The sequence below is a fragment of the Pelobates fuscus genome, chromosome 2 (assembly GCF_036172605.1).
Source record: "Pelobates fuscus isolate aPelFus1 chromosome 2, aPelFus1.pri, whole genome shotgun sequence".
Lineage (NCBI taxonomy): Eukaryota > Metazoa > Chordata > Amphibia > Anura > Pelobatidae > Pelobates > Pelobates fuscus.
The window spans coordinates 214278858-214305780 of record NC_086318.1 but is presented as its reverse complement, the minus strand read 5'-3'; the positions used below and the strand labels follow the sequence as shown (position 1 = coordinate 214305780).

General features: G+C 38.9%; 1 protein-coding gene across 11 annotated transcripts in view; it reads right to left on the bottom strand.

Annotated features, from left to right (window-relative positions):
- PTPRK (protein tyrosine phosphatase receptor type K) overlaps window positions 1-26923 on the bottom strand; it is a 405796-nt gene that overhangs the window by 129891 nt on the left and 248982 nt on the right. For all 11 annotated transcript variants that reach the window (XM_063443155.1, XM_063443159.1, XM_063443156.1 and 8 more), the window contains exons 8-11: window positions 5791-6093; window positions 2824-2933; window positions 1901-2102; window positions 892-997 (exon numbers count right to left, since the gene is read on the bottom strand). In XM_063443155.1, the coding sequence (XP_063299225.1) occupies window positions 892-997; window positions 1901-2102; window positions 2824-2933; window positions 5791-6093 (721 nt within the window). The remainder of the gene's footprint in view (window positions 1-891; window positions 998-1900; window positions 2103-2823; window positions 2934-5790; window positions 6094-26923) is intronic.

Below are 26923 nucleotides of genomic sequence, written 5' to 3'. Positions count from 1 at the left end.
TAATTTTATATCTTATGAAATATGTAGCCACATTAACTAATTTTATCTTTTGACTTTCCTATCTTTAACTACATTATTTTCAAACTTTATTTTTAAACCTTCAAGCTAAGCTGCAACAATATTGTGTATAAATACACCCTACTTTGAATAAACGAATGGGAAGTAATTCTGCACTCACAACCATTTGTATTGTGTGTTAATTGCTTCTCAAGTCGCCTGATATAATTTGGGTTCCCCTGAATATAAGTATTGGGTCCTTTGTCCATGTCAATGACATCAAGGCAACACACAAATATATACGGTCATGCCTATAATATGAATGTATCCTATAATCACTGTTTTGACTTTTAAAAAGTTTTGGCTTCTTCACAAGCCTAAATTTACCTGCCATGTTCCATATCTGTCATCCAAAAATAAAGAATAAAAAAATAGTAAAAAATAAATAACCATCAAAGTATTATATTGATCCAATATTTGAATGACAGTTTATCAAATAAAACCTTTGTTATTCCTGAAGAAAAGTGATTACTATGTACTTAACATGCCTAGTATTAAGGGCTGGTGGAAATGAAGGTGTTAATATTCTAATGGTTTCTGTTCCCCAGATACTAATGAAATTCCCCAACCACCAAAGGTATTTTTCACTAGTTTAGAGTCATCTGATTCAATCATTTGCAATAAGTGCTAGACCAACATCTTCTAATGACTCCCTGATGAAAAAGAGCAATCAAATGAATGGTTAAATCAATACGTAAAATCCTGCAGGTTGCTTTTTAATTAAAACACAAAATAGCACTTTGTCAAGCGGAGGTTAGGAAAGGACCATCAGAAATCAATATAGTAAGAAAATTAATGTGTAAAAAGCTGTCAACAAAAGACATCCTGATGTACCTGATAGGAGCTCCTTTGGCCTGCGCAGGTCTCAGCAGAACTGTAATGGTAGTAGCAGTTTCATTGAGTGACGCATCCACACCTTCATAGTCTGGAAGTGTTGGAGCTAAGCGGAAACAAAACAATGATTGTGCTGGACAGAAACATGGCAAAACTAAAGTTATGGCAATAGCAAATTAAGTGTATTCACCAGCAACATGCACATTATATATATATATATATATATATATATATATATATATATATATATACACACACACACACACACACACACACATATATATATTGAATATAAACTACAGATGCATGCAGACTCACTGACAATATGGAAAAGAAATGGCTAAATGTAGCAAGAATATTGCAAAACATTGTGATCTAAAAGACATTTTATATATCACAATTGATAAAAAATTCTATCCCAATTGATAAGTGCACCGCATTGCGTACTAGCGACTAGACTGACAGATTTCACTCAAAGCTTAAATAAGCCTGTTCAAGAATGGATAGAAGCCATTCTTTTTAAGTGCTGGTCTTGTGAAAACAAACACACATATCCATTATTTCTCAAGTCCTTGACTTGGTAAACATAGATGTGTGATTTACTGTATAAGAATTTCAATCAGCAGGCTGAGAAGCGGGGCCCATACACAAAAACAAACCTATTTATGTGTTTTGTTTCCTGCCCTAGACTAAACTCTCCTCTCCTGAAAAATATAACTTAAAAACCTTGCATAAATACAGGTAATGTATATGTTGCAAGTTTATTGTGGTGTGTTTTATGTATATAAGGACTGGGTAATGAGCATAGTTTACACAAATATAGTTAATGTAATAAAGTACACTGAAATAGAATACTTCAATTGCTGGGCAGCTATCAAGGCTCTCCATGATTGATACTTATAATCTTGATATTGAAGCATTTAGGCACTCTAAACCAAGAACATGATCTTTCAACAACAGTATGCAACCATCAGTGAAACCTAGAATAGTGTGTTAATGCAGTAATTACCTGATATGTTGGTGGTCACATTCATTGCAGTTGCTGGCCCGAAACCTTTCACAGTGCTAGCCCTTATAAGGAACTGGTATGTAGTTCCAGGGTGTAACTGAGAGAACACATGGTGGGTGCTGTTCCACAGTTTAGTAACAGTCTGAGGAGGTCCAGCCACTGGAACAGCTGGATCAAATGATCGAATACTGTTGTATTTGACCTAGTTAAAAGAAAATACATACAATTATACTGCCCGCTGTACTAGCATACTTATACAAACAATTATTCATGCATATTTAAGTTTCCTAATGTCAATATTATATTAACTTAAAATAAAACTAATTAAAAAGAAAAAAAAAACATACAAAAAAACACAATTGCATTAATATATAAAATGTGAAAAAACAAAACCCAAACAACCCAAAACAGGTACTTAAGCCACTGTTGACATTGAAGTCCACCTTCTAAATCAAATATGTACTTTAATAAAGTTTGCACTTGTTTTATTAGTTCCTTATCAATGTCAGCTGCAGCATGTAGCTGTACCATTATGGACAAACCTTTAATAAATATTTGCCAGGTTATAGAACTGCAGAACACATTGTACCAAACAAACACATTGTAGATATTTGATAGGCAAGAAGACAAAGAAAGGTTACATATAAAATAGAATAGGTATGAATAGAAAATGAATGCAATATGTTTCCATATATTTCAAAAGGTGAAATAAGACACCACAGAAGAGTTGTGCATTCCCTGCATATTTAGACATTTTTATAAGATTTGCTGCACAACTGTACTAATCACTGCTGCGCCCTTCATGGAGGTTCAATAACCTCAAACTGCCAGGAACTTCTCAAAGCACAATCTGTATAACCTGACATGATTAATTATGGCTATTATTTTAACAAAGACATCCCACCAGATGTGTGCTGTTGTACCTCATATTGAGTGATAATGCCATTTGGCTCAATAGGCTCCTTCCAATTCAGAAAGATTTTGTCTTCAAACGGCGTGCCCTTCAGCGAACTGAATGGGACAAGTCCAGGTACTGCAAGAAAAGAGGCAAGACGTTCCTGGTAAATACTTTCAAATCTCTGGATGGGATCATTTGTATGATGTACTACATGACATTTTAGAATACATATCGGGTGTATAATTTTATCCTTATTACACAATAAGTGTATGTAAATGTATTTATAAAATATGTTACTAGGAAAGATACATTGAGATTTTTCTCATTTTCAAGTATGTCCTGGGTCCACAAAACATTGCATTGCTACATTAGTGCATGTCTGTCAGTGAGTGTGTGTCTGTGAGCGAGTGAATGTGTGTGCCTGTCAGAGCGTGTCAAATCACTGAGGGTGTTTGTGTCAGTGTGTGTCTTTCAGTGAGATATCAGAGTATGTGTGTCAGTGTATGTCTGTCAGAGAAAGTGAGGGTTGTAACAGTGTGTGTGCCAATGACTGTATCTGTCAGTGAGTGTATGTCAGTGAATGTGGCCTTGACACAAAGTGGTGGTGCAAATTTAGATTAAGGGGTGCCTGAATTTAGTCGTGCCTCGGGCAGCACAAACAAGATACACCACTGGGTATATAGATTATATGGGATGCAACTTAGGAGATATTTTGCTTTTACCAGCGACAATCAGAGAAACATTTCCCTCAAGGCACTGTTTGAGCCAAACACTAACTGTTCTATTAGTAGTTTCCCAGGGTACACATTAGCCAATGGATGAGACAGCTAGGTTTACCTAATTGAACACTTGAGTAAGACATTAGTTGGACATACATGGTTTATTTAATGAGTAGCTTTGAGGGCAAAACAGGAAACCCCAGGGTTGTGGCTCATAATCATACATTAAACAAAAACATGCACATTTCAGCCAGTGCTGCTGTATTCCCCTGCTCTGGTTGCTTTTTGACTGTAACCAAGTGTCACACTTGCCTTCACCATTGTGTTCTTATACATCCATGCTTCCTTACGTGGTTCCCAGTGTTTGGCTCATCTCTTCAAATACGACCACCCTTCTGCCATTCCAGACTATGATATAGTTCACAGCTCTAACTTGGTCTTATTACATAGAAACATAGAATGTGACGGCAGATAAGAATCATTCGGCCCATCTAGTCTGCCCAATTTTCTAAATACTTTCAAGATAAGGCTTTCATTAGTCCCTGCCTTATCTTAAAAGTATTTAGAAAATTGGGCAGACTAGATGGGCCAAATGGTTCTCATCTGCCATCACATTCTAGGTTTCTATGTAATAAGACCAAGTTAGAGCTGTGAACTATATCATAGTCTGGAATGGCAGAAGGGTGGTCATATTTTGACAAAAAGATTTGACAAAAAGCTATGTCCAAGGTATGCAGAATACTACTACACAAGACTGCTTATGTCATGGTAACTCAAAAATGGGTACTCTAATAAGTGTACATTTTTCTACATAGCACACACATACTATGATCTATACATAGAGAGATTTCCATACAATACTTCATACCTGGTAGCTTCCTACATAGCTGCACACTTAAAGTCCAATGTAATACAATTAAAATAATTTCACTAGTGCTAGATTAGGGAGCAACACATATAGAAATATAGAGTAAATAGAGCAAAGCGTGCAGAATTGTATCCAAATAGTTTTAATGTGAGAGTTTAACAATGCGATTAAATAAAAAAAACACCTTAACAAAGGAATTTTGAGAGAAATATATGGATGGTCTGAAGGGAGAATGGAACGAGTAGTGTGTTTAACTAGTGATTTTGGCCTTTCCTGTAATATATGTGTATCTCGAGAGCTATGGTATTAAACTTTCCCTTATGAGACTAAGCACATTTACAATTTGACTCATGCAGACTAAAACAAGCTACTTTAAAGGGTGCACAACACTTTATTCAGGGTCATGGCTTTTTATTTGAAATCAATGAAGTAAGACAGACAATGTAACGTCCTGACAGCAGAGCAACCACTGAGGCTGGAATCATTTTCCGCCAGTAAATGTTTCTGAAGGTGTGAAACAGACATCATTCTGAGCAAGTCACATAAAATCTTCCCTCTCATGCGAGTCTCTAGAGGGGAAAAGCACACCAATGCACCTAACAGGCCAGAATGATTTCTGAAACCATGCATACACTGCTTCCCGCTGTGTTTACATGGGTTTGTCTGTTTATTTTATGAACAATTCAGCTGGGAAACCTTCAGGTAAGGCAGTTCTCTCACTAAATGATACAGGTTGGACTTTAAAACATGCCACTACAAACCACGCCCCCACAATGACAAATCCTACGGGACAGCACAGGGGACTACGGCTCACCATAAGGAGGCATCCCGACCTGGACGAGACCACCCTTGTAATATTAGGCATGACGTACCCTCCCCGCGCCCCCAATAGCGACACCCTAATAACAACATATACGAACGTTCCTCACGGGACCACTCGCAAGGGTTGTGGAACATTGGACATAAATAAGGGTATCTGTTACAATTGCAACCTTAAACATAGCTCACTGACACCCCGCAGTAATGCAGGCATGCTGCGCACAACAGTCCTGCAATGTGCGGTTTTGACCTGATCTCTTCTGTACTATTCCTTACCTATGCTTACATTGTAAACCAATTTACTGTTACTTTTTGTATGTTCACCTATATTACCTTTACAAAATTAAAATGAAAACAAATATAGAATTAAAAACCAAAAAAATAAACCAAAAAAAAAAAAAAATGCCACTACAAAACCAGCCTCTACCAAAATTCCCTTGGGATGTGCTTGACTTGTAATTCTGGACCAATATTTATATAGGGACAAACTAGCAAACTCAAAATATATTTAAGGATTAGATAAAACAAATATATAAACGTTAAAGAAACAGAAAAGTCATATATTAAAGTTACATGGTGTACTGACCATCTTCATCAGTCTGGATAATGGTCTCCTCGCTTTCTTTTCTCCCCTCTGGATTGGTTAGGATCATCTTCAAGCTCACGTTTGTATAAGGTGGGAGATGGTCTACCACATGTTGTGGTGCCTTGGGGTCCATATCCAGACAATCTGCCTTGTTCACCCCATGCCCTTGATAGTAATGATAGCAAATGGTCACATTGAAGGTATGGCAACGAGTAATATTGTAGCCCAAAGATTCCCAATCAACAGCAATGTGTGTAGACCGGATCTCTGCTATCTTCAGAGTTTTGGGTGTCCTCATCGGCTCTAAAACACAAAGAAAACAAATACAAAAATATTTACGTTTGTGTTTTTTTTGTTTGCTTTTTTTAACAATCTTTGTTTTCAGGTTTTGTAAATACAAGGAAAAAACATATGAAAAAATAGACCGGAAATGAGACTGTAAATGTTAGTTGCATAATCTTGATTGCTCTACAAACAACTCAATCTACATCCCCGGAAAAAATGTATTCCTGTTTTCTATCCGCTTTACCTTATAGTGACTGAGAAACATAATTCAGAAATCATATAAGCAAACAATGTTTTCAGTCATAATTTGGCACAAGCAGGGCCGGACTGGGGATACCAAAAAAAAAATAAAAATCTATGCCAGCCCCATAAGTCATTGCGCCATACATTGTCGCATGCAATATGTAAGGCTTGCCACCCTAGATGATTGATACACAGCCTCATAGACAAACAAACAATCTCACTGGTATACATAAAGCCATTGACATAAAAACACAAGCTCACTCAGTAGCAGACACACACACACACACACACACACACAAGCAAGCAAGCCCACTCACTAGCAGGCGCGCACACACAGGTTCTGGTGTCTATAGCCTGTCCCTGCAGGCTTTTCAATATAAACACTGACTTTTTAGAGCAAAGGCAGTGTTTACATTGCTTCCTAGTGACAGACACTCAAGACGGTCACTAGAGGTGTTTCCTATGTCAGTGCGGATTGGCTGAGATCATCAAGCTTGATGATCTCAGCCATAGAGGAAGGGCCAGTCGAGGGGAGACCAGCACGACGTGAAAAAAAAAAAAAAAAGAAGGTGAGTAAAAACACACATACCATGACAGACACACACCATGACACAGACACACACACACACACAGTGACACACATACCATGACAGAGACACACATACCATAACAGACACGCACCTTAACAGACAGACCGTGACACAGACAAGCACACACCATGACACAGAGAGACTGACACACACACAAATTACATGACACAGACAAACACACACACCATGACACAGACACACACACACACACCACGACAGAGAGAGACTGTGACACAGACACACATTACATACACACACACATACACATAATTGCTACTTGTGTGCTGGCGGCCGCATGGGGGAGCTGGCTCTTCTGGCGGCCGCAGAGGGAGCTCTTTTAGCGGCCGAAGGGGAAGCTAGCTGTTCTGTCTCTGCTCCCCCGCCCCAGCGCGCTGCTTACTGAGACCGGGGCCGGAATATGACGTCATATTCCGGCCTCGGTCTCCGTAAGCAGCGCGCTGGGGCGGGGGAGCAGAGACAGAACAGCCAGCTCCCCCACCGCCGCTAAAAGAGCTCCCCTCTGCGGCCGCATGTCAGCCAGCTGCCTGCCCGGCCCCAGGTGCCGATGGCCCACCGGGAAATTTCCCGGTATCCCAGTGGGCCAGTCTGGCCCTGGGCACAAGACACATGTATTTGATTAGCAGTTGTATAATTCTAAGTTGGGCTAACCATGCAAAAAAAAAAAAAGTCCTGCATTACTGGGTAGTTCACTTAGTTGCTACCCAGGAATTTACATGTATGGGTATTTGGCATATATGGCAGAGTTGTGTTTCCCTTGTGAGTCAGGGCCATATCCTTAGAACTCATGACAGGGCTCGAGTCCTGCAGGAACGCGTGAGAACTGTGTTCCTGCACTTTTTCCACAGCAGGAATGCCGTTCCCGTTACTAGTCCTGCAGGACCCAGGGCTGGCACAAGAGGCCACCAGAACAGGGGGGTGCACAAATCCGAATCCCCTGCCTCTGGCTGGGGACTCTGATTTTTAAACATACCTCTCTCCCTGCAGCCAGTGGAGTCGGCTAGCCTCTCCTGATGATGGCAGGAGGAGGGGGCGTGACTTTCGATGCTCTTCTCCGAGGACTGCTGGGGAGTCTGGGAGAAGAGCAGAGGAAGTCACGCACCCTCCTCCTGACTTCATCAGGAGAGACCAACTTCACTGACTGCAGGCTCCAGATCCTGTCCCACCCCTCTTGGCCCAAGATAAGCCTCAGGGAGCGTGGAATGCACTTTAGGTTTGCTTTTTTTTAATCCCCCTCCTCAGCCCCTGTATACGAGCAAAGGGTGGATCTTGTGTGAGTTTCCACACTTTTTTACCCAGGACTTGACCTTTGACTTTTGGTATGTACCATTATTCCTATTTATTTATTGTGAGCTAGTAGCGAATATGCAAACAATGCCAGTTCTTCCTGGTGTTATAGGCATAACCCTCTGAACATAGAACCTACCAGTCCCCCTGTCTATATATGTTAATAAGTACTCACACATGTCACATGAACATTAAAATGTTGCTCTATATGGCTAGTTATGTAATTATGTCATATCATGATAGCTTACATCACAGCTTGCATACTTGTAATTAAAACACTGCCGACCTGTCGTTAGTTTACAACCAGATAATCCTAACTCTCCTGGACGTTCCGGGAGTCTCCCGCATTTTAATTGCGACTCCCGGAGGCTCACGAGGTATTACGCTGCAATGGCTCCATAAGGGAACCGCACGCACTATACCCCAAGGGAGCCCCACCGCTCACGTTCTGCATGTGAGCACTGGGTGTCACGTGACTACCCAGCACTCAGTCGAACAGCGTGCCGCCGGCCACCGCCACCAGGGATAGTATACCCAGCAGGTACCAACTTCAAGGTGCCCCCTACCCTGCAATGGTAAAACAGAAGGGAGGGGGGCACCAATCTTTGTGGTGCAAAGCTGGTGTTATGGAAGGCAACTGATTGCCGCTTGTACAGGAAGGAGGCATGGGAAGCTATGAAAGGGAGGGGTGGGAGATATTGGAGGAAGCTACGAGGGGTGGGATATATTGGGGTAAGCATTGAGGTGGTGGGAGATATTGGGATGAGCTATGAGGGGGTGGGAGATATTGGGATGAGCTATGAGGGGGTGGGAGATATTGGGATGAGCTATGAGGGGGTGGGAGATATTGGGATGAGCTATGAGGGGGTGGGAGATATTGGGATGAGCTATGAGGGGGTGGGAGATATTGGGATGAGCTATGAGGGGGTGGGAGATATTTAGGGAAGCTATCAGGGGGTGGGAGATATTGAGGGAAGCCTATCCGGGGGTGGGAGACATTGGGGGAAGATATAGATTGAATTGGCAGGTATTGGTGCCCCTATCCCTCCCACTACAGCCTCTATCACCCCAAGTGCAGCCCTTAGCCCCTAGTACAGCCTCTAACCCCCTCTTTTAGACCTTCATATCCCTACTACAGCCAATATTCCCTGACTACAGTCCACATGCTCCACTAGAGCCCCTTTTCCCAACTGCAACCATTCATCTACTTCAGTCCCTACTACAGCCCTTATCCCACACTACATTTATAGCGCCCCTCATTGCCCCACTACCAGCGCCCCTCCTGAGATTGGGGAGGGGGAAGCAGTAGCTAGTAAAGCCACCTACCTGAAATGAGGTGGCCACCTCCCTGAAATGACTTTTTCCATGTTGGGATGTCTGAGATAAGTATATCGCCATGATTTTCTGTATGGTACTTCTATCACATGGATAGTTACACTGCCACATCACTATTACAAATTCTACATCTACACTGTGCAGTCATCCAGTGTGCATACAAGCTCTACGTACTCTTCTGCAGAGTGCTATATATGCTCTATAAAAGTATGTAACGTCTGTCCACCTATCACATCCCGTATAATGGAAACTGCCACTAGACTCCCTCAAATCTTGTGTTTATAGTTTAATTTGCATTGTTTTGAATGTGATCATTTTTTGTGTCAGCTTCTGTAATGGGAAAGAAATCACTTTGCACTCTGCAGGTGAAGACCAATCACTCACAGCTGCATCCTTGACAAGATACACCCCTAGGGATATAACACTTTCCGTGTTTATTTCCAGCCCCTGCAGTTTTCGAGATCTTTCCTGTGGGTTTTTAATCAATGTTTAAGAATCAAACACACTAAAGGGGAAACACTAATTAATAGTAAGATCTGTTTTAATAGCGCTCCGAGCAGATGCACAGGAATAATACAAGAAGGCCACACAGCTGTCTTTTAACTTGATTTCTCTTTAAGAAATAAATGAACAGATCCATCATGTTGAAAAAAGCATCAATATCCCTTGGATAGTACGGATTTTTATCTGTGCCTCAACACAGTCTACAGACTAAACTAATTGTTCTATTAACATGGCAGTTACAGAGATGCTGCAGATTTTAAATACAGTGTGGTGTTCGTCAACAGCTGTATAGTAATGGCATCAAGATGCAGTTATATCGTTAAAACAGTACAAGGCAAAAATAAAATAAAAAATAATAAAACAATGCTGTGAAACATTTGCCAGTTGAATTATATAATTTAAAGAAATACTCCAAAACCACAAAAACACTTTAGCTTGCTGGCGTGCCAACACTTTCAGGTTTGTCTTATTTTAGAGAGCCAATTTCAAGAGAAATCAGTATTTTTTAATTTTATTTATTATTATTAAGTTCTTATTTATATAGAGCCAACAAATTCCGCAGTGCTTTACAGTGGGTGGACGAACAAACATGTACTTGTAACCAGACAAGTTGGACAAACATGAACAGAGGGGTTGAGGGCCCTGCTCAATGAGCTTACATGCTAGAGGGAGTGGGGTTAATTGACACAAAAGGTAAGGATAGTATTAGACTAATGATAGTTGCAAGAGAGGTAGCAATCGGGCGCTATTAACAGTTTAATTGATACGCTTTTATGAAGAAGTGGGTTTTTAATGATTTTTTGCATGAGTGGAGACTAGGTGAGCATCTAACGGATGAGGGAAGTGAGTTCCACAGGAACGGTGCAGCCCTCGAGAACTCTTAAAGGCGAGCATCAGAGGTGGGAGTACGGGCAGAAAATAGACGTAAGTCTTCAGCAGAGCGCAAGAGCCTAGACGGGACATACTTGGGTATAAGGGAGGATAGATAGGTGGGAGCAGCATTATGTAGAGATTTGAAAGCAAGAAACAGAATTTTAAATTGAGCCCTATATCTTACAGGAAGCCTATATCTTACAGGGAGGGGGTTTAAATGTGTACATTTTGACAAGCATTCACACGCTAACACTACTCACATCTCTGCATTCAAATGCCATAAATATATACGAACACTCCCCTGCATTCACACACACATACTCCATACAAAAACATGTTTACAAACACACAAACACTATTCAGTGCTAAATTCAACCCTGCAAGGAATGGGCAAATGGTAGATCCCTATCTGGTAAAGCAATGTGGGATACGACAGATGGGGATTTACCTTTAAGCTAGCCTTGCAATAATAAAAGAAAAAATCTTGCAGCGGGACCATATCTACATTAATTTCACTATTGCCCTGAAGTTTTCTAAAATTTGCATGTCATGCCTAAATATTGCAATTTGTTATTTTAATTTGGTGCCCCATCGTGTTATAGTGTTAAGCAACAATAAAAGTATCTTTAAATCAGTTCATGGAAGTTAGATACTTTTGGTTTTGTTCTAAGTGATGTTTCAACGACAAACATGTATTAAAAAGGTCATGTAGTCACCCTGTAGTGCCCTGATATAAACTGGCTTTCAGACTACACCTCAAGCCACACTTACTAAAATGAAAGTGTTTCCTTTGGCCGTACAAAATGCTGGTTGGTATGCCAAAGAGAGAAAGCCTCGCAGTGACTTTATAATTTTGTGTCAGTTTATGTCACTAATTTCAGAATCACAAACAGTGCAATAATCTGCTGATTTGGTATGTCACAGAAGATGTACTGAATTACTCAGGAAAAAAAAAAGCCATTGCAGTTTCTGAAAATTGGGTTTTTCCACATTTCTTATGTCATTTATGCTTCGATCTATAAAATTCTAAAATATTCAATTTGCACATGCAGGAATGTTGATAATAGCTGTAATGTTCCTAAACGCTCGCATAAAACTCTCTGCGTCACATCTCCCAGACTCTTCAATACTTTTTAGGCCATTTCTGTCAGTACAATCTCAGCAAGTTGATGCAATGGTTTGCCACTGAGCTGGAAAACATCCCGGCTCCCGGCATGAGTACTTGAGATAAGTACTCACAGATACTATCTAGAGCAGACCCAAGAGACAAGTACTATGAACCACTAAGCAGAAAAGTCACTGAAAAAGTGCAACCACAATATATATCTTTACAGAGTAATCATACCAGAAGCCTGGAATAGGGGCGAGGGGGTATAGGTGGGAATATACAGTGTGCCTTGGTAGTAATGGTGCTCATGGGGGCAGTAGTAAAGTTACTAATGCAGGTTAGATAGTTAATGCAGGCACGGTGGATGATAGGTCCAAGTAGCTGGTTCAGGAGATAATAGCACACTCTCCAAAACATAAAAAACAAATACGAAGTGAGAGGAAAGAGTTGCCAAAAATCACTTATTGCCAGGATCCTCAAAAACACACCATGCCTACACCTTAAGTAGCCCTAAACTTACTAACTGTCTCCCAAAGTAACAGGGGGACCAAGTGTACTACCTGCTGCTTCGAGGCAGCCTCAAGGCTATCCCTACCATTTAAACTCCAAAAGGACCCAAACTGGTCATAGACAAAGTCACTAAGGTCGCCTAGGAAGGTAAAAAAAAAAAATAATAAAATGAAACAAAAACAAAACGAAAAAATATATTGAAAAAGAATGCATCGGCTTTCTGTAATGCACGACGCGCGTTTCGGCGAAAAGAACCGCCTTTATCAAGAGCTCTTCAGAGAAACTGCTATGTTTATAAATGGGTTAATCCAGCCTCTAGTGGCTGTCTCATTGACAGCCGCTAGACTGCTTCCGCAGTTCTCACTGTGAAAAGACGCCAGCGTCCATAGGAAAGCATTGATAATGCTTTCCTATGGACTGGCTGAATGCGCGCACGGCTCTTGCCGCGCATGCGCATTCAGCCGAAGAGGAGGAGAAGAGGGAGGAGAGGAGTTAGAGAGCTCCCCGTCGGGTGCTGGAGAAAGAGGTAAGTTTAACCCCTTCCTCCCCCCAGAGCCCGGCGGGAGGGGGACCCTGAGGGTGGGGGAACCCTCAGGACACTATAGTGCCAGGAAAACGAGTATGTTTTCCTGGCACTATAGTGGTCCTTTAAGTCCAGCCATTCTAAGTTCCGGTTAAAAGTTATCCTTAGTCCTATGTGTGATATTATTCTGCGTGCTGGATCACTTCGTAATCCTGACAGAAAACACCAGAATAAAAAGATACACTCTTGAGGCTGTCATCAATCTCTATATTCTTTGTTGCAATCGCTCAATATCCTCTTGTGGCAGCATCCCTCATGCAAGAATAACTTTACCAATCAAACTTAATTAAATTATTACACAATGAAGTTCAGTTTCCCATGACCGCAAGGTGGAGTATTAACCATTTTAGCACCCCTTCCTATACTAAAAGGGTAACAAGCTTAGATCCAACCCCACACTCCCGATTCATTCTTTCCAATCATATAACATAAAACTAATGATTGGAAAGAAAAAGATAAGGATAAAGATCAGGTACCAGATATGAAAAAAATAAAAAAATACTGGTAGATTATAGTTAGGGTAATTAATGAAAACCTACAGCACTGATACCGTCTGGTTCATGTGAAAGTACACTTTAATTCTTGAAGCATATAAATGTAAGCTTTAAACAGAGGCCTTTTAAAACAAATTAACACAAAAGTGCTTGGATTATTTTATTTTAAAATCAACCCTTTAAAACATTTTTTCATTGGTACAAACCTTAACGGGAGACAAACACAAAAATATGGTAAGACTAAATACATTTTTTTTTTTTTTTAAACACCCCACACAACAACTTGTGTTTGAATGTGTGACTGTACCATAATAGTACCTTTGCAGACAAGCAAAGATACATCACCTATATTTTGTCATAACAGGAATACACATTATATGCATGGATAATTTAAGACTATCCCTATAATAAATTGAGACAGGTTTGTGAAGCGTAGAAGAAAGAAAACACAACATAAAAAAAACAAACCTAACAACCTGGGCAGTTTGCATGGCAGCTGATGGTAACTCTTATTTGTTAGGTGCAAGAGAAGCTTTAACATAAATAGCTCTGCTATTTTAATTTCATATTAGGGATGCATGTCTATGGCATTTTCCTGGTTAATTTATTAGCAACCTTCAGCAATACACATTATGAAGATAAAATGAGCTAGTAAAGAGGTTACTGGCTAAAGGATTTATAATCTAGAAGTTTATTTGGGAGACTAACTGGCAATGATTAACAAGTGGGACCACAGAGGTCAAGTTCCTCAAGAGCCTTCTGGATAGTCATTTATAATCATTAATAAAATGCCAACATAACCCACTCCTCTAACTACGCTAACTGGAAATATTTAAGTAAGACAGACTTTTCTAGAAAGCAGATTTTTTTCCCCCCCTTTTGCCATTTATTTTGTGATGAAACCAAAAGCATACACAGAAATACACTCTGAACGCAACTTAAGAGAAATAAAAACAAACAAAAACCTAACTTTGGAATGTAGTGGTTAGTGTTTTGAAAAATGGTGTAAAGAACTAAATGTTGGGCAATCACCGAGGAAACCAGCAGGCACAATTTAAACATTTTCTGAACACGTTTTGACAAATCCTCCCAACATGTTTAAAAAGCAGCAAAGTGTCATTTTATGTACACTAGAAAAAAAAAGTATACTTGATTTCAGTGACAAACACGATTGGTCACCCTCTTCCCCAAATTATAGCAGAGTTGCAGTTCCAGAGAATCTGAGTGCAAAACATTTCTCGCACCATAATATATAAATAAGTTGGAAAGTTTATCGGATATATAGGAGTGTTAAAGAAATTATTAACTGCCAAAATCTTGCTTTGTGCTTAATATCAAATTGATACTTAAAAGCCATATGAAGCAAAAACAATTCTGCTTGGTTCATCTATTCTGTTTGCGTGCACAAATGTACTTTAAATGCTAGATCAGCCACCCAAGTACTGTGAGGACAGGATAAAGAAACTCAGAGTTGGAGAACGTGCAGAGACTTGGATTGGTTAAACCACATTACTGGGACATCTTCAAAAAGTAAAAAGACGCGGTTTTATCTGATCGTAGTGCGCACCAGCTGAATTACTTTGAAAGTGCTAAAACTCTGTCACTTTGTTTTGTAATCCTGCTTGATTGTTCAATAATAATCTTTTTGACTTGGATCAGTTGTTTCACGTGCCTTATTTCTTCAACATGAGCAAAAGTGTGCCATTACAGAAAACCTATATGAGATCAATACTTTGTGGATTTATCATAAATAAAAAATAATGCCTGTTTCAAGAAGAAAGCAGAATAGATTCAGCAGAAGCCGGGAAATGTGATAAAAATTACTGTCCCAAACTAGGATTTATCCATTAATCAATACATTGTGAGATCCAAATTACTAGCACATGCACAGATTAAATGTTATTCCTATAATTATTTTCTTAACTGTCTTGAGGTGGCATATCATGTAGACCGCTAGAGCAAGTTAATGAAATCTGGAGTGTCCCTTTAAAAACCCTAGTAGGTGTCAAGCAGTTTCCATCTGAAATCACATATACCAAAACTCAGTTTATCATTGTACATCCCTATTAAATGCTGTTTAAGTGCAACACGCTATTTTGTTTTGCTTGTGCAGTTAGTCCAATCAATCGTATATGTGTCAGTCCACACTCCGTATGCAAGAGACATTACTCTATTCCAGGGTTTTATCAACCATTGGCACTCTATATGTTGTGGACTACATCTCGCCGGATGCTTTGCCAGCAGTATAGCTGTAATAGCATTGTGAGAGATGTATAGTCCAAAACATCTAGAGTGTTGAAGGTTGCTTACCCTCTTCTTCTATTCACAGGGATTTTGGAAACCAAACAGAAAACAGCAAGGTTTAGTGGATGTTTCATTAGAGCATGTTAATGATAAAACGTATTATCCAGCTGTTGGATGCAGGGAAATCTAGATTGATGCCTCAAAAGCTTTTGACATAAAGCTATTTCCAAAGATATAAGTTTAACTAGAACTTTGCAGAATGACAATCTGTTTCAATGACGTCTCTCAGCAGGAGCTGGGAGCCCAGATTGCAATGCAGCGGTTCAATTTACCCTATCTGCGAAAATGAGAGCACTGATACGCTGACCTCTTGAGAATACACAGTTGTCAGTATGAGATTGAAAGCAATGACATCTTGCTGCGCACAGGTTATCTCCCAATATTAAACATTTCAGCACCAGGAATACACCTGCAGAACACCACCAAAAGAAAAATACCCGTGTATAGGGATAATTAGATTGGCGGATGTATATTAAAAACTATTTATCACAAGGACAAAGGCAGACTGAAGGAATGAGCTGTGGGCACAAAGAAAATAGCACAGTGTGCATTTGTAATCAATGATCTGCTGTCGGACTGCACCACTTAAATAACACTACTTAAAATCTTAGATAAAACAGCTAACCAGAATTACCTCTGGGGTCAGGACATGTCTGTGAACTCAAGGACAAGCATTGCTTAATAAAGATTACAAAGGCCTCCACCTCCAGTTGATGATAGAGTACTGTAACTTTTGGTGCTATATTTAACAGATCTGTTTTTAGATTTGAGATTAGTAGCAAACTCTATTATACTCCTTTTTGGATTTAAGTTAAAGGGACACTCCAGGCACCCAGACCACTTCTGCTCATTGGAGTGGTCTGGGTGCCAACTCCCACTACCCTTAACCCTGCAACTGTAATTATTGCAGTTTTTCATAAACTGCAATATTTACATTGCAGGGTTAACTCCACCTCTAGTGGCTGTCTATTAGACAGCCACTAGAGGTCACTTCCTGGGTTCTAGCACAGGTTTCCTGTGCTAGAGCGTCGCTGGACGTCCTCACGCTGTGTGAGGACCTCCAGCGTCGCTCAAAACCCCATAGGAAAGCATTGAAATGATTTTTCAATGCTTTCCTATGGGGAGACGTAATGCGCATGCGCGGAATTTCCGCGCATGCGCATTAGGTCTCCTCGGCCGGTGAGCGAGATTAGTCTCGCCCACCGGCCGACGTAATCACTAGGAGGAGCGTCGCGGAGGCGGAGACAGCGGCGAGGGACATCGCCGCTGTCCCAGGTAAGTGACTGAAGGGGTTTTCACCCCTTCAGTAACCGGGGATTGGTGGGTGGGAGGGAGAGGGACCCTCCAGTGCCAGAAAAACGGATCGTTTTTCTGGCACTGGAGTTTCCCTTTAAGTTGCTGGCATAATTGGGATATTTCATCTATCTCCAGCCCCTTCCATTTCAGACAGTTTTCTCCACACGAAAGAGAATGTTGGATTGAGGCCAGGTAAAAATATTCCGGAAGTGATTATTTAATTTGTATACAACTCTGAGATTAGGTGTTTATTTAAATAAATAAATTCTCACTACAATCATTGTAGAAGACAGGAACTTAGCTTCTTACTGATTGAGTTGTTAAATGGTTCAGTAGTATCAACAATAAAACATTTGGTTTGGTACTACAGGATACTTCAGCTATAGACATGCACATCTCAGCAGAGTTATTAGGCTCCAAAGTATAATCTTCAAGATAAACGACCCCAGACAGCAGACCAGATTGCACACCAGGGTAATTAACTCATCATAGCACCCTGATAGAGTAGGCATTACTGCAATTACTGCCTACAAAAGACCAGGCCCAGACTGTGCAGTACATACTGAATGGCTGAGATATTTAAACTGTTATGGCCACATATATTTGACAGATTCCTTTTTGTTGTGTACATGATGGCAAGAGAGACAAAAAAAGTGATTGCATGCTTTTGGAATTACTATCTGGCAGAAAGAGAGAAGGCTGGATACCAAAAAAAGAGCTGTATAAAAAGGAAATCTATAAAGTGCCTGCATGATCCCCCCAATAATTCTGTAACTAGATCCATGATTCTGTGAAGGAATGCAATAGCGCAGAGATATGAAAATATATGAAAAGTTGCCATGTGCCATCCTCCCTGCACACAGTGCACTATAACGATGGAAGAAATATATACATTGCATCTCAAGGCCCACTCTTCACTGAAATATGTCACAGGTCATACAAGATCTTAAAGGACCACTATAGTTACTCAAACCACTTCAGCTCAATTTATTTTTCAAACATTTTAATGGATGTTATAATGCAAATAAGATATTTGGTTTGTCTATATGAAGTGCTTGAAGGCATGTATTTCTCACACGATGGCAACAGGTCCAAGTTTAAAAGAGTTTCATATTGAAAGAAAAGGTGATTTTACAGCTTGTTCATAATGAGCCATCAACCAGGGGCAAAGTCCAAAGCCACAAATCTTACTTGCCGAGTATTTGTCACAGTAATAAAAGTAAGCATTTTGAAAACTGGTCTTTAACCCCTTAAGGACCAAACTTCTGGAATAAAAGGGAATCATGACATGTCACATGTCACATGTCCTTAAGGGGTTAAAATAAAATGACCTGATGTGTCTCACAAAGCCAATCTGTTTAAAAAGGGCATGTCATGCTGTGTAGAAAGCCAAGTAAACAGGAATCATTTATATGAATTTTTATTGATTTTCATGTCAAAAGAAATAAGTTGGGGTACAGAAGGAAAGAAGGGGGAGGGGATAACGTGCCATCATATAAAAGTAAATATATACAATTTAAGAATTCCAACTTTCCTACTGTATATTTTTGGTGCTTTTTATAAATAGCATAAAAAGTTAAACAGCAATAGTAAATTTACCTAGCAAAACTGAAACTACTAGTAGTACATTTACTGTGCATTAAAATTGGGGACTGTGCAAAAATTACTTTGAAAAGAGAGTGATTTAAATGGACAGATGTTCACTTTTTAATAGCACTTTACATGTTGATATCACAGACAGTAGTGCTAAAGATCCACGTTATGTGAAGAATGAAGCTATCCTACTGAAACGGTTTATTAAAGGGTGCCTGGATACAGTACACTCTCGCTGATACACTAGCAGCAGACAATGGAGAGCTTTAAAAGGAACACTATTCTTAACACTTCATTGGAAGAGGAGCTACGGCACTGAGGAGACTGTCCCAGTGCTGGAATGAAGAGAAGTTGAATGGCAAGGTTTTCATTATTTAAATTTTTTCGTCATTTTAGTCTAGACATTAGAATTACTCTAGCATTACATTTATTTATATGTATACACACCGATTTGCTGACCCACCAGACGTAAAGGGACACTCCAATGCCCAAATACAAATAAATGTTTTTTTTCTCTCCATAGGGGTACAACTAAAAAAAACTTTGCTAAAGCTGCAGATTTCTTGCCTGCTGCCTTTGTAATCCATGCGAGAAATTACTAGATCATGGACAAGCTCCTTAGTAGCATCTTGCTGAAGAAAGGGGCGGATGCAAGCTATGTTTTCAAGATGGAATCTACAGGTTGTGAGACCAGAATTAAGTAGAATATAATCATAGGTAATTCTGGATAATTCTTTGTGAACTTTCTTACTGCTCATATTTGTGTTCTGGAACTGCATTCCAATAAAAACAGAATTAAAAAATAAATATATAAATCTACAAATCTGACACAAGATTACAAGGCAGAATGATCACAGGGCTGCACATTTAGCACCTTGTAGGCATAGAGTTACAGAGTTTACCCTGTCACTCCACCTCTTGCAGCATCCCAGGTCAAAAGTTTAGGGTGGGTAATGTAAATTATATTCACAATGTGCAGCACTGACATTCAGAGTCTCCACGCTTTGCATGGAGCCACTGAATGTTCCTCATATATATGTACTTATTTACTGCATCTCTATGACTAGATGCCGATTGATGCAGCATGGCGTTTTGCTGCTAATGCGCAATTACCTCCCAATGCTGTCCTATGGGAAGGCATTGGGTTGGCTGAGATCGTCAATTTTCATAGAGAGTGAGCGTTGGTGGAGCCAGTCACAACAGACCCGCGCAGCAACCATAACACAATTGTATACATTTCTATCAGCACACATACCAGACCAAACAAAATACTATACAAAGACAGAAAATATAAAAATACTTTACGTAAAGTTATTAAGCACACAATTCTTTCAGCCAGGACAGGTTATCACATTCAATTGTTGATTTCGGAGGCCAATATTGCCCTGTTCCCAACAAAGCTATAATTATGTCTCTAAAAACAAAGAAAACCCAAAAACATGAAACCATTAAACTTCAGGAATTCAGATAAAGGGCCACAAGGTCAGTATTAAATGATTTTAGAGGTGACTGGCCCTGTCATTTAGCACTCCAAAGCTAAAGATAAGACATTTTACACAGATACTGGTAATGAAATATCACTCACAGTCACTGCAATAAGCTGTTGGATGGCACCAGCAGGACAATAAAAAATGCAGGCCTGCTTTATATTGGTGATTCATTATTTAATAGAGATAGGTTACAATATTAACAGTTATTGTTATGGCTAAATTTTAGAACAATGTTCCATGGTGAAAAAGAGGCTGACAAATTGAAATATTTTAATTTAAGACTTAATCCATTCTCATAATGGAAACAATAGGCAACCCTTATATGGCATTGAAAACACAAGAAATGAAAATTGTACTTTTTTCTAGAACAAAAAGGTAAAACACTGGGTAAAATCACCTGAAAGGCTACAGCTTATACAAATGATATACTGATCCCGATATTTGTAATATAGAATTTTACCATTTCTGTATATTTGTATGTCCTATATAACATTACCTCATTTACAATTGCATAGGGCGTTATAATTTACAACAACAGTAATGTTTAGCCGATGCAGGTCTATTTCATTTAGTTGTCAATAATATATTGAAGGTTTTTTTTTTCTGCTTTTTTTTGGGCTAGCTCTGATTTTATCAGCTTCTTTACATTTTGCTTTATAGATTTCACAGGATAGAGGTGACTTGAGTTCTTCATTGACTATTTGTTGTATATAATCTATTTTTATTACTATGAAGCGCTTTAAAAAAAAAAAAAAAAAAATATATATATATATATATATATATATTTCTTTTCCAAATTTTAACTTGTGTAGCTACCATCACAAGCATTTTTCATTAGGAGATCTCTATAGCCCAGTGGTGATATTTTTCACTCCAGACATGCATTCAATAATGAATAAAAAAAAAATTAGGAGACATTACTATCGCAACATTATAAGGAAAAATCAATTACTTCAAAAGCTAAACTTTTGACTAAGTGCCAGAAGGGCACCGAAACACAAAGTGCAATTTGCTACATTTGCCTGTACACTGTGAAAGAGAAAAGAAAAATAGGAGAATTTCTGTTTATTTCTGCATTACACTTAAATTATTGTGTGGTATACTTTGTTATCAGGAATGGATGGTCCATCTGAACATAGCAAGGATGCATGTAGGAGGTCGTTAGAGCACCTAAGGTAAAGAGAGACTCTGAACAGACAATTTTGCCTACCCTGGAACACATAGAATGTGACGGCAGATAAGAACCATTCGGCCCATCTAGTCTGCCCAAATTTTCTAAATACTTTCATTAGTCTATGGCCTTATCTTATAGTTAGGATAGCCTTATGCCTATCTCACGCATGCTTAAACTCCCTCACTGTGTTAACCTCTACCACTTCAGCTGGAAGGCTATTTAATGCATCCACTACCCTCTCAGTAAAGTAATACTTCCTCATATTATTTTTAAACCTTTGTCCCTCTAATTTAAGACTATGTCCTCTTGCTGTGTAGTTTTTCTACACTCCAGCCAAAGTGGTGGTACAGTGTGTGACATCAGGTGGAAAAGTTCCTATGTCTAGAAACGGAAGACATACAAATAAGGGGGTAAATGGGAACAGTGTGAAAACCAGCATGGTTCAAAATAATGGATTTATTTATATATATTCTCTTTTTTTTTTTTTAATAACAAGTTAGAGGAAGTCCAATATCCCAATAAAATGGATACTTCAAAACACTTGACTCATTTTTGGCTGTATTTTCAGAAATTCTATAACAAACCTCGTACATATAAAATATGCCCGTTGACAATTACCTGTCCATTTGCTTTTGATACAATGTTATTTCCTCCCCCCCCCCTCCCCCCTATCTCCACCATGAATGATTAACTGTTTGTGTATCCGCTATGTGTAATCAATATCTGGGAAGCTTAGCATTAGCTTTACAGATTAGATGTCCCGCGATAATAAATTCCATTGATCCAGGCGGCTTAACAGCAGAAATCACAGTACATTTTTCAGATTTTAAATTAAAAGCAGATATATGGTTGCTCTGAGCTGAAATGCCAGTGTGATTAGAAGGTGTGACCTCTTTAAAGTCCTTCTGGGCCAGAGTTTATGCCCCCTGATCCTAAGCAATGAAACATAAATCAGTACTGTCAACAAGCATCAAGATATACACAGGCAAATGGAGGCAAAGTGTCAGAGCGTATTACTAGGCTGCAAAAAGCAACCGACTGTGACCATAATTAAAACGGGCACAGTGAGAGGGATGAATTATTGGAATCAATTTGTAAAATTAGAGCATTGACACAGTGATAACAGACGAGCCCCTAGTATTGCAACAAGTGAGATAGATGTATTTTCACTTTTAAACTCAGAAGCTTAAAAAGGTAATAGCGTGGATGATAACCACGAAAAGCAATATTGTATTTGCTTCATTATGTTTGTTGGTAGATTGGATATAGTTTTAAAGTGCTTTAATGTCTAACAATAATCCATCCGCATGTAATTATACCTGTGGACATCCACAACTTTGTAGCTACTTTAGTATTCTGATTTGGAAAGTCAACTTCTTAAAATAAATGTCACAGTGATTATTCCCAGCCTTTTACAATAAACATCTGTGTAGTCACCCATTATTCAGACTACTATAACTTATGCAGGGTTTATCATCACGGTTTACAAAGATTTCAAAAGATCTAAAAGACAATGGGCAAAATGTGACTTGGGGTATCAATTTGGGATTTTGTTATAATGGACCTGGAGGCTACTGTGGTCCCTGGGTTAAGGCATACACCAATGTAAAAATATCATGTGTTTGTGTGCTTGACACCAGTGCATTAAATTGGCACCTGAACATTGGTGTATACAGTCATCAAATACTACTGCATGTTCAGACAGAGATCCCTGGTTGTGGCAGCTCCTTGGCACAGGCTTGATGACTATATGCTCACACTAAAACATCAAAGGTAAAGAAGACTCATTGGTATTAAAGCGATCTAACCGTTGGACCTCCACACCATGACACAAGTTCATGGGTAGCCACAGAAAATCCTACCCAGATAGTATCTCAGCAGCAATTATGTTAACCATACACGTGAAGTCTCAGGTTTACTACTCCAAGCACTCATACACTATGCCAGTAGCAATAAAGTTTCTCAAGTGTAGAACTTATAAACTATCACCAAACCAAACGGGTGGCATAGCAGCAAACACATTTTCCACAGATCCCAGGACAATACACATAATATAAAGTTGTTGATAAACATCCAAGATTAAAGAAGGCCTTGATCGAAGGCTTTATTGCTACACACAATGATTTCACCCTTCTTATACTTCTATCACTTTCAACTTCTTTTCTAAAGAAATTAATTTGTGGAGTGATCAACATCACAGCTATCACTCGATTGAGTATGCTTTGGAGTTATTTATGCTTTATACACCCGCATTTCAGTGTGAACTTGCAGATTACATTATCTTTTGCGCGATTGTATTATTCGTATGTGAACACAGCTGACTGGCTGGAGAGATATGCAAGCCATCTAATCTTTCAAATGCAAACTACCCGCTAACATTTATTTCTTTACATTTAAACTCTGTCCTCTTATTAGTCATATAATAGAATAATAATTCATATAATTGCAGTGCACATTGAAGAAATATGTAGATGATTTTGCAAAGCAACAATAAGCTTTATTGGGTCAAAACACAAACATAAATAAAGGTACATAAAAAAAGTGTTTAAGATCATCAGCATGGTGTCTTTGGGATAGCAGATTCATATAGTCAATCTATTAAATATGAGCTTTTTTTTTTTTTTTTTAATGTGATTAATTCATAAGCAACCAATCTTTCTAAACTGTCAAATGTAACAGATGGTACCAATAATTGCAAAGGCAACAAAAAGTGCTCAATTTAAATACAAACCGCAAAGAGTATCGCTTTTAAATAATAGATCTTGCCAGGAGGAAGAGCATGCAATGTATAAACAATCTACCAGGACGTTAAACCCTGCACGGTAGTCAATTCTTGTGGATCAGATTGAGGTGTTGGAGGAATGTTCGTTATAACTACTATACATGTAGCTTGACACACCAGAAAGACTAATCTAGGAATGACAAGGGTAAAAGATTTGAATGAATGGCACATTGCGTGTGTTTTATGTCTCAGTGGACAAGCATTATATTTTTTGGTACTAACAAGGATTTGCTTAAGTCTTAATAGTCAAGAGAATTTTAACATTAGGGAAAAATAGCATATAGCATAGCACAAGAAACGGAATACTAAACATAGGCTGAAGTTGAGCGATTTCTTAATTATTTTTTGTGCAGCCTAAGCTTTCAGTTGGAGTAATACTATGTTTCCTTTTTAGTTTTACTTTACTAGGTTTATATTGAATTATTTCTTTATAATAATTTTCTTACTTTCTGTTAATATATGTTACTTTGAAATTAATGAAAACATCTCAGGATTTATTCAGACGCCTAGTCTTTATTTGAAAACTTGCTTAACTGTATATTCTGATGTATTCGTGTTAAAATCAATTCACAACAGGCTAGACAACATGCTTTACAACACATTTTGTGTCTTGCATTAATCAACATTCTTGCCATAGAGGTATAGAGGGTAGGGGGATGAACGATAGCTCTATCAAACAGAGGCATCAATTAATATTGTTGGATAAGCTTATTAATGATGTATTAATATGAAAAATATCTTAATTTGTAATATTTAAATATATTTTAGGGTATTTTAATAATTGGAAAAACATTTTAAACGCGTATCCTACAATATTAAAATCAAGGACAAAGTAAGGAGAAGGCCCCAACAAATGCAATTAAACTTGCAAAGTGGACAACATTATAAATTAAAGGGACACTTTAGTCACCAAAACAACTCTAGCTTAATGAAGCTGTTTTAGTGTACAGATCATGCATCTGCAGTCGCACTGCTTAATTTTCTGCCATCTAGGAGTGGCTAGGGTGTTTATGCACCCTAGCCACACCTTACGGCAACTGACTTGCAAAGTCTTCGTAAACACTTCATGTAAAACGACATCTAATGTTTACACTTCATTTATTGCAAATTATGTTTAATTTAGAATTTCTGATCTCCTGCTCTGTTAATAGTTTGCTAGACCTTGCAGGAGTCTGCTGTGTGTGATTAAATTTACAGAGCAGGAGATAAAAAAATAAATAAACTTTTAAAGTGTTAACCTCAGAATCTCTGCTCCCAAACAAAATCTCACTCTCGTTAATCGTTTTCGTCCACCTTAGTAATTTCACTCCAAACAAGGTCAAATGCAAAACTATTTATTAGGGAAACAGTATTCCATACATCGGTAAAAAAATAATAATAAAAATACCAAGAGCACTAACGCGTTTTATGAAGAAACAGGCGGAAATGATGCATTGCAAACCCAGAAGTCACCTCCTCCACCCCCCAAGCCGCACAAATGATCAAATAAAAGCGGGACTATACAAGCAAACTTCATGCACTTTGAGAAAGACCTATTGAAGGTTGAAACATGTTAGTGCTGTTTGTATTTGATATTTTTTTTTACCTATGTTTGGAATACTGTTTCCCCAATAAATCATTTTGTATTTGACCTTGTTTGGACCAAAATTACTAAGATAGACGATAAGGATTTAAGAGAAATAAAGATTCTGATTGGGAGCAGAGATTCTTAGGTTAACACTTGTAAAGAGAGCTGACAGTCTGATCCTGCTAACTAATAGGCTCAGTAACATAAGTTGAAATATCCACTACTCTGAAGAATTAAAGTGGTAGTATCCTTGTGTGTGGTGTTGCTCTCACCTATTATGTGATTTGAATTTGGTCGATAAAGTGAGTTTATTAAGAGTGACTAAACACTGGTGGATAGTAGCTACACAAACTATTAACAGCACTTCATTCCTGCACTGTATTTATACACTTTAAAAAAAAGGTTTAACCCCTTAAGGACCAAACTTCTGGAATAAAAGGGAATCATGACATGTCACACATGTCATGTGTCCTTAAGGGGTTAAAGGTACACCTGATCGAAAATGAAACCATTTTGTTTTCATGCAGGTTGTGTCAGTCACAGCCAGGGCTTAAAGGACCACTCTAGGCACCCAGACCACTTCAGCTTAATGAAGTCCAGCTAGGGTTAACCCAATTATTTTTTTTATAAACATAGCAGTTATAAATTGGTTAAGCCTTCCCCCTAATCCTCTAGTGGCTGTCTCCTTGACAGCCGCTAGAGGCGCTTGCGTGATTCTCACTGTGAAAATCAGTGAGAATACACAAGCATCCATAGGAAAGCATTGTAAATGCTTTCCTATGCGACCGGCTGAATGCGCGTACAGCTCTTGCCGCGCATGCACACTCAGCCGACGGGGCGGAGAGGAGGAGGAGAGCTCCCCGCCCAGCGCTGGAAAAAGGTAAGTTTTACCCCTTTTCCCCTTTCCAGAGCTGGGCGGGAGGGGGACCCTGAGGGTGGTGGCACCCTCAGGGCACTATAGTGCCAGGAAAACGAGTATGTTTTATAATGGTCCTTTAAGTTGCTTTGGTATATATAGTGTCCCTATAGTGTCATTATAATGACACAAACAGCGGCAGACACTCAATTTTTCGACATTCAATGTCCTCACAAATTGC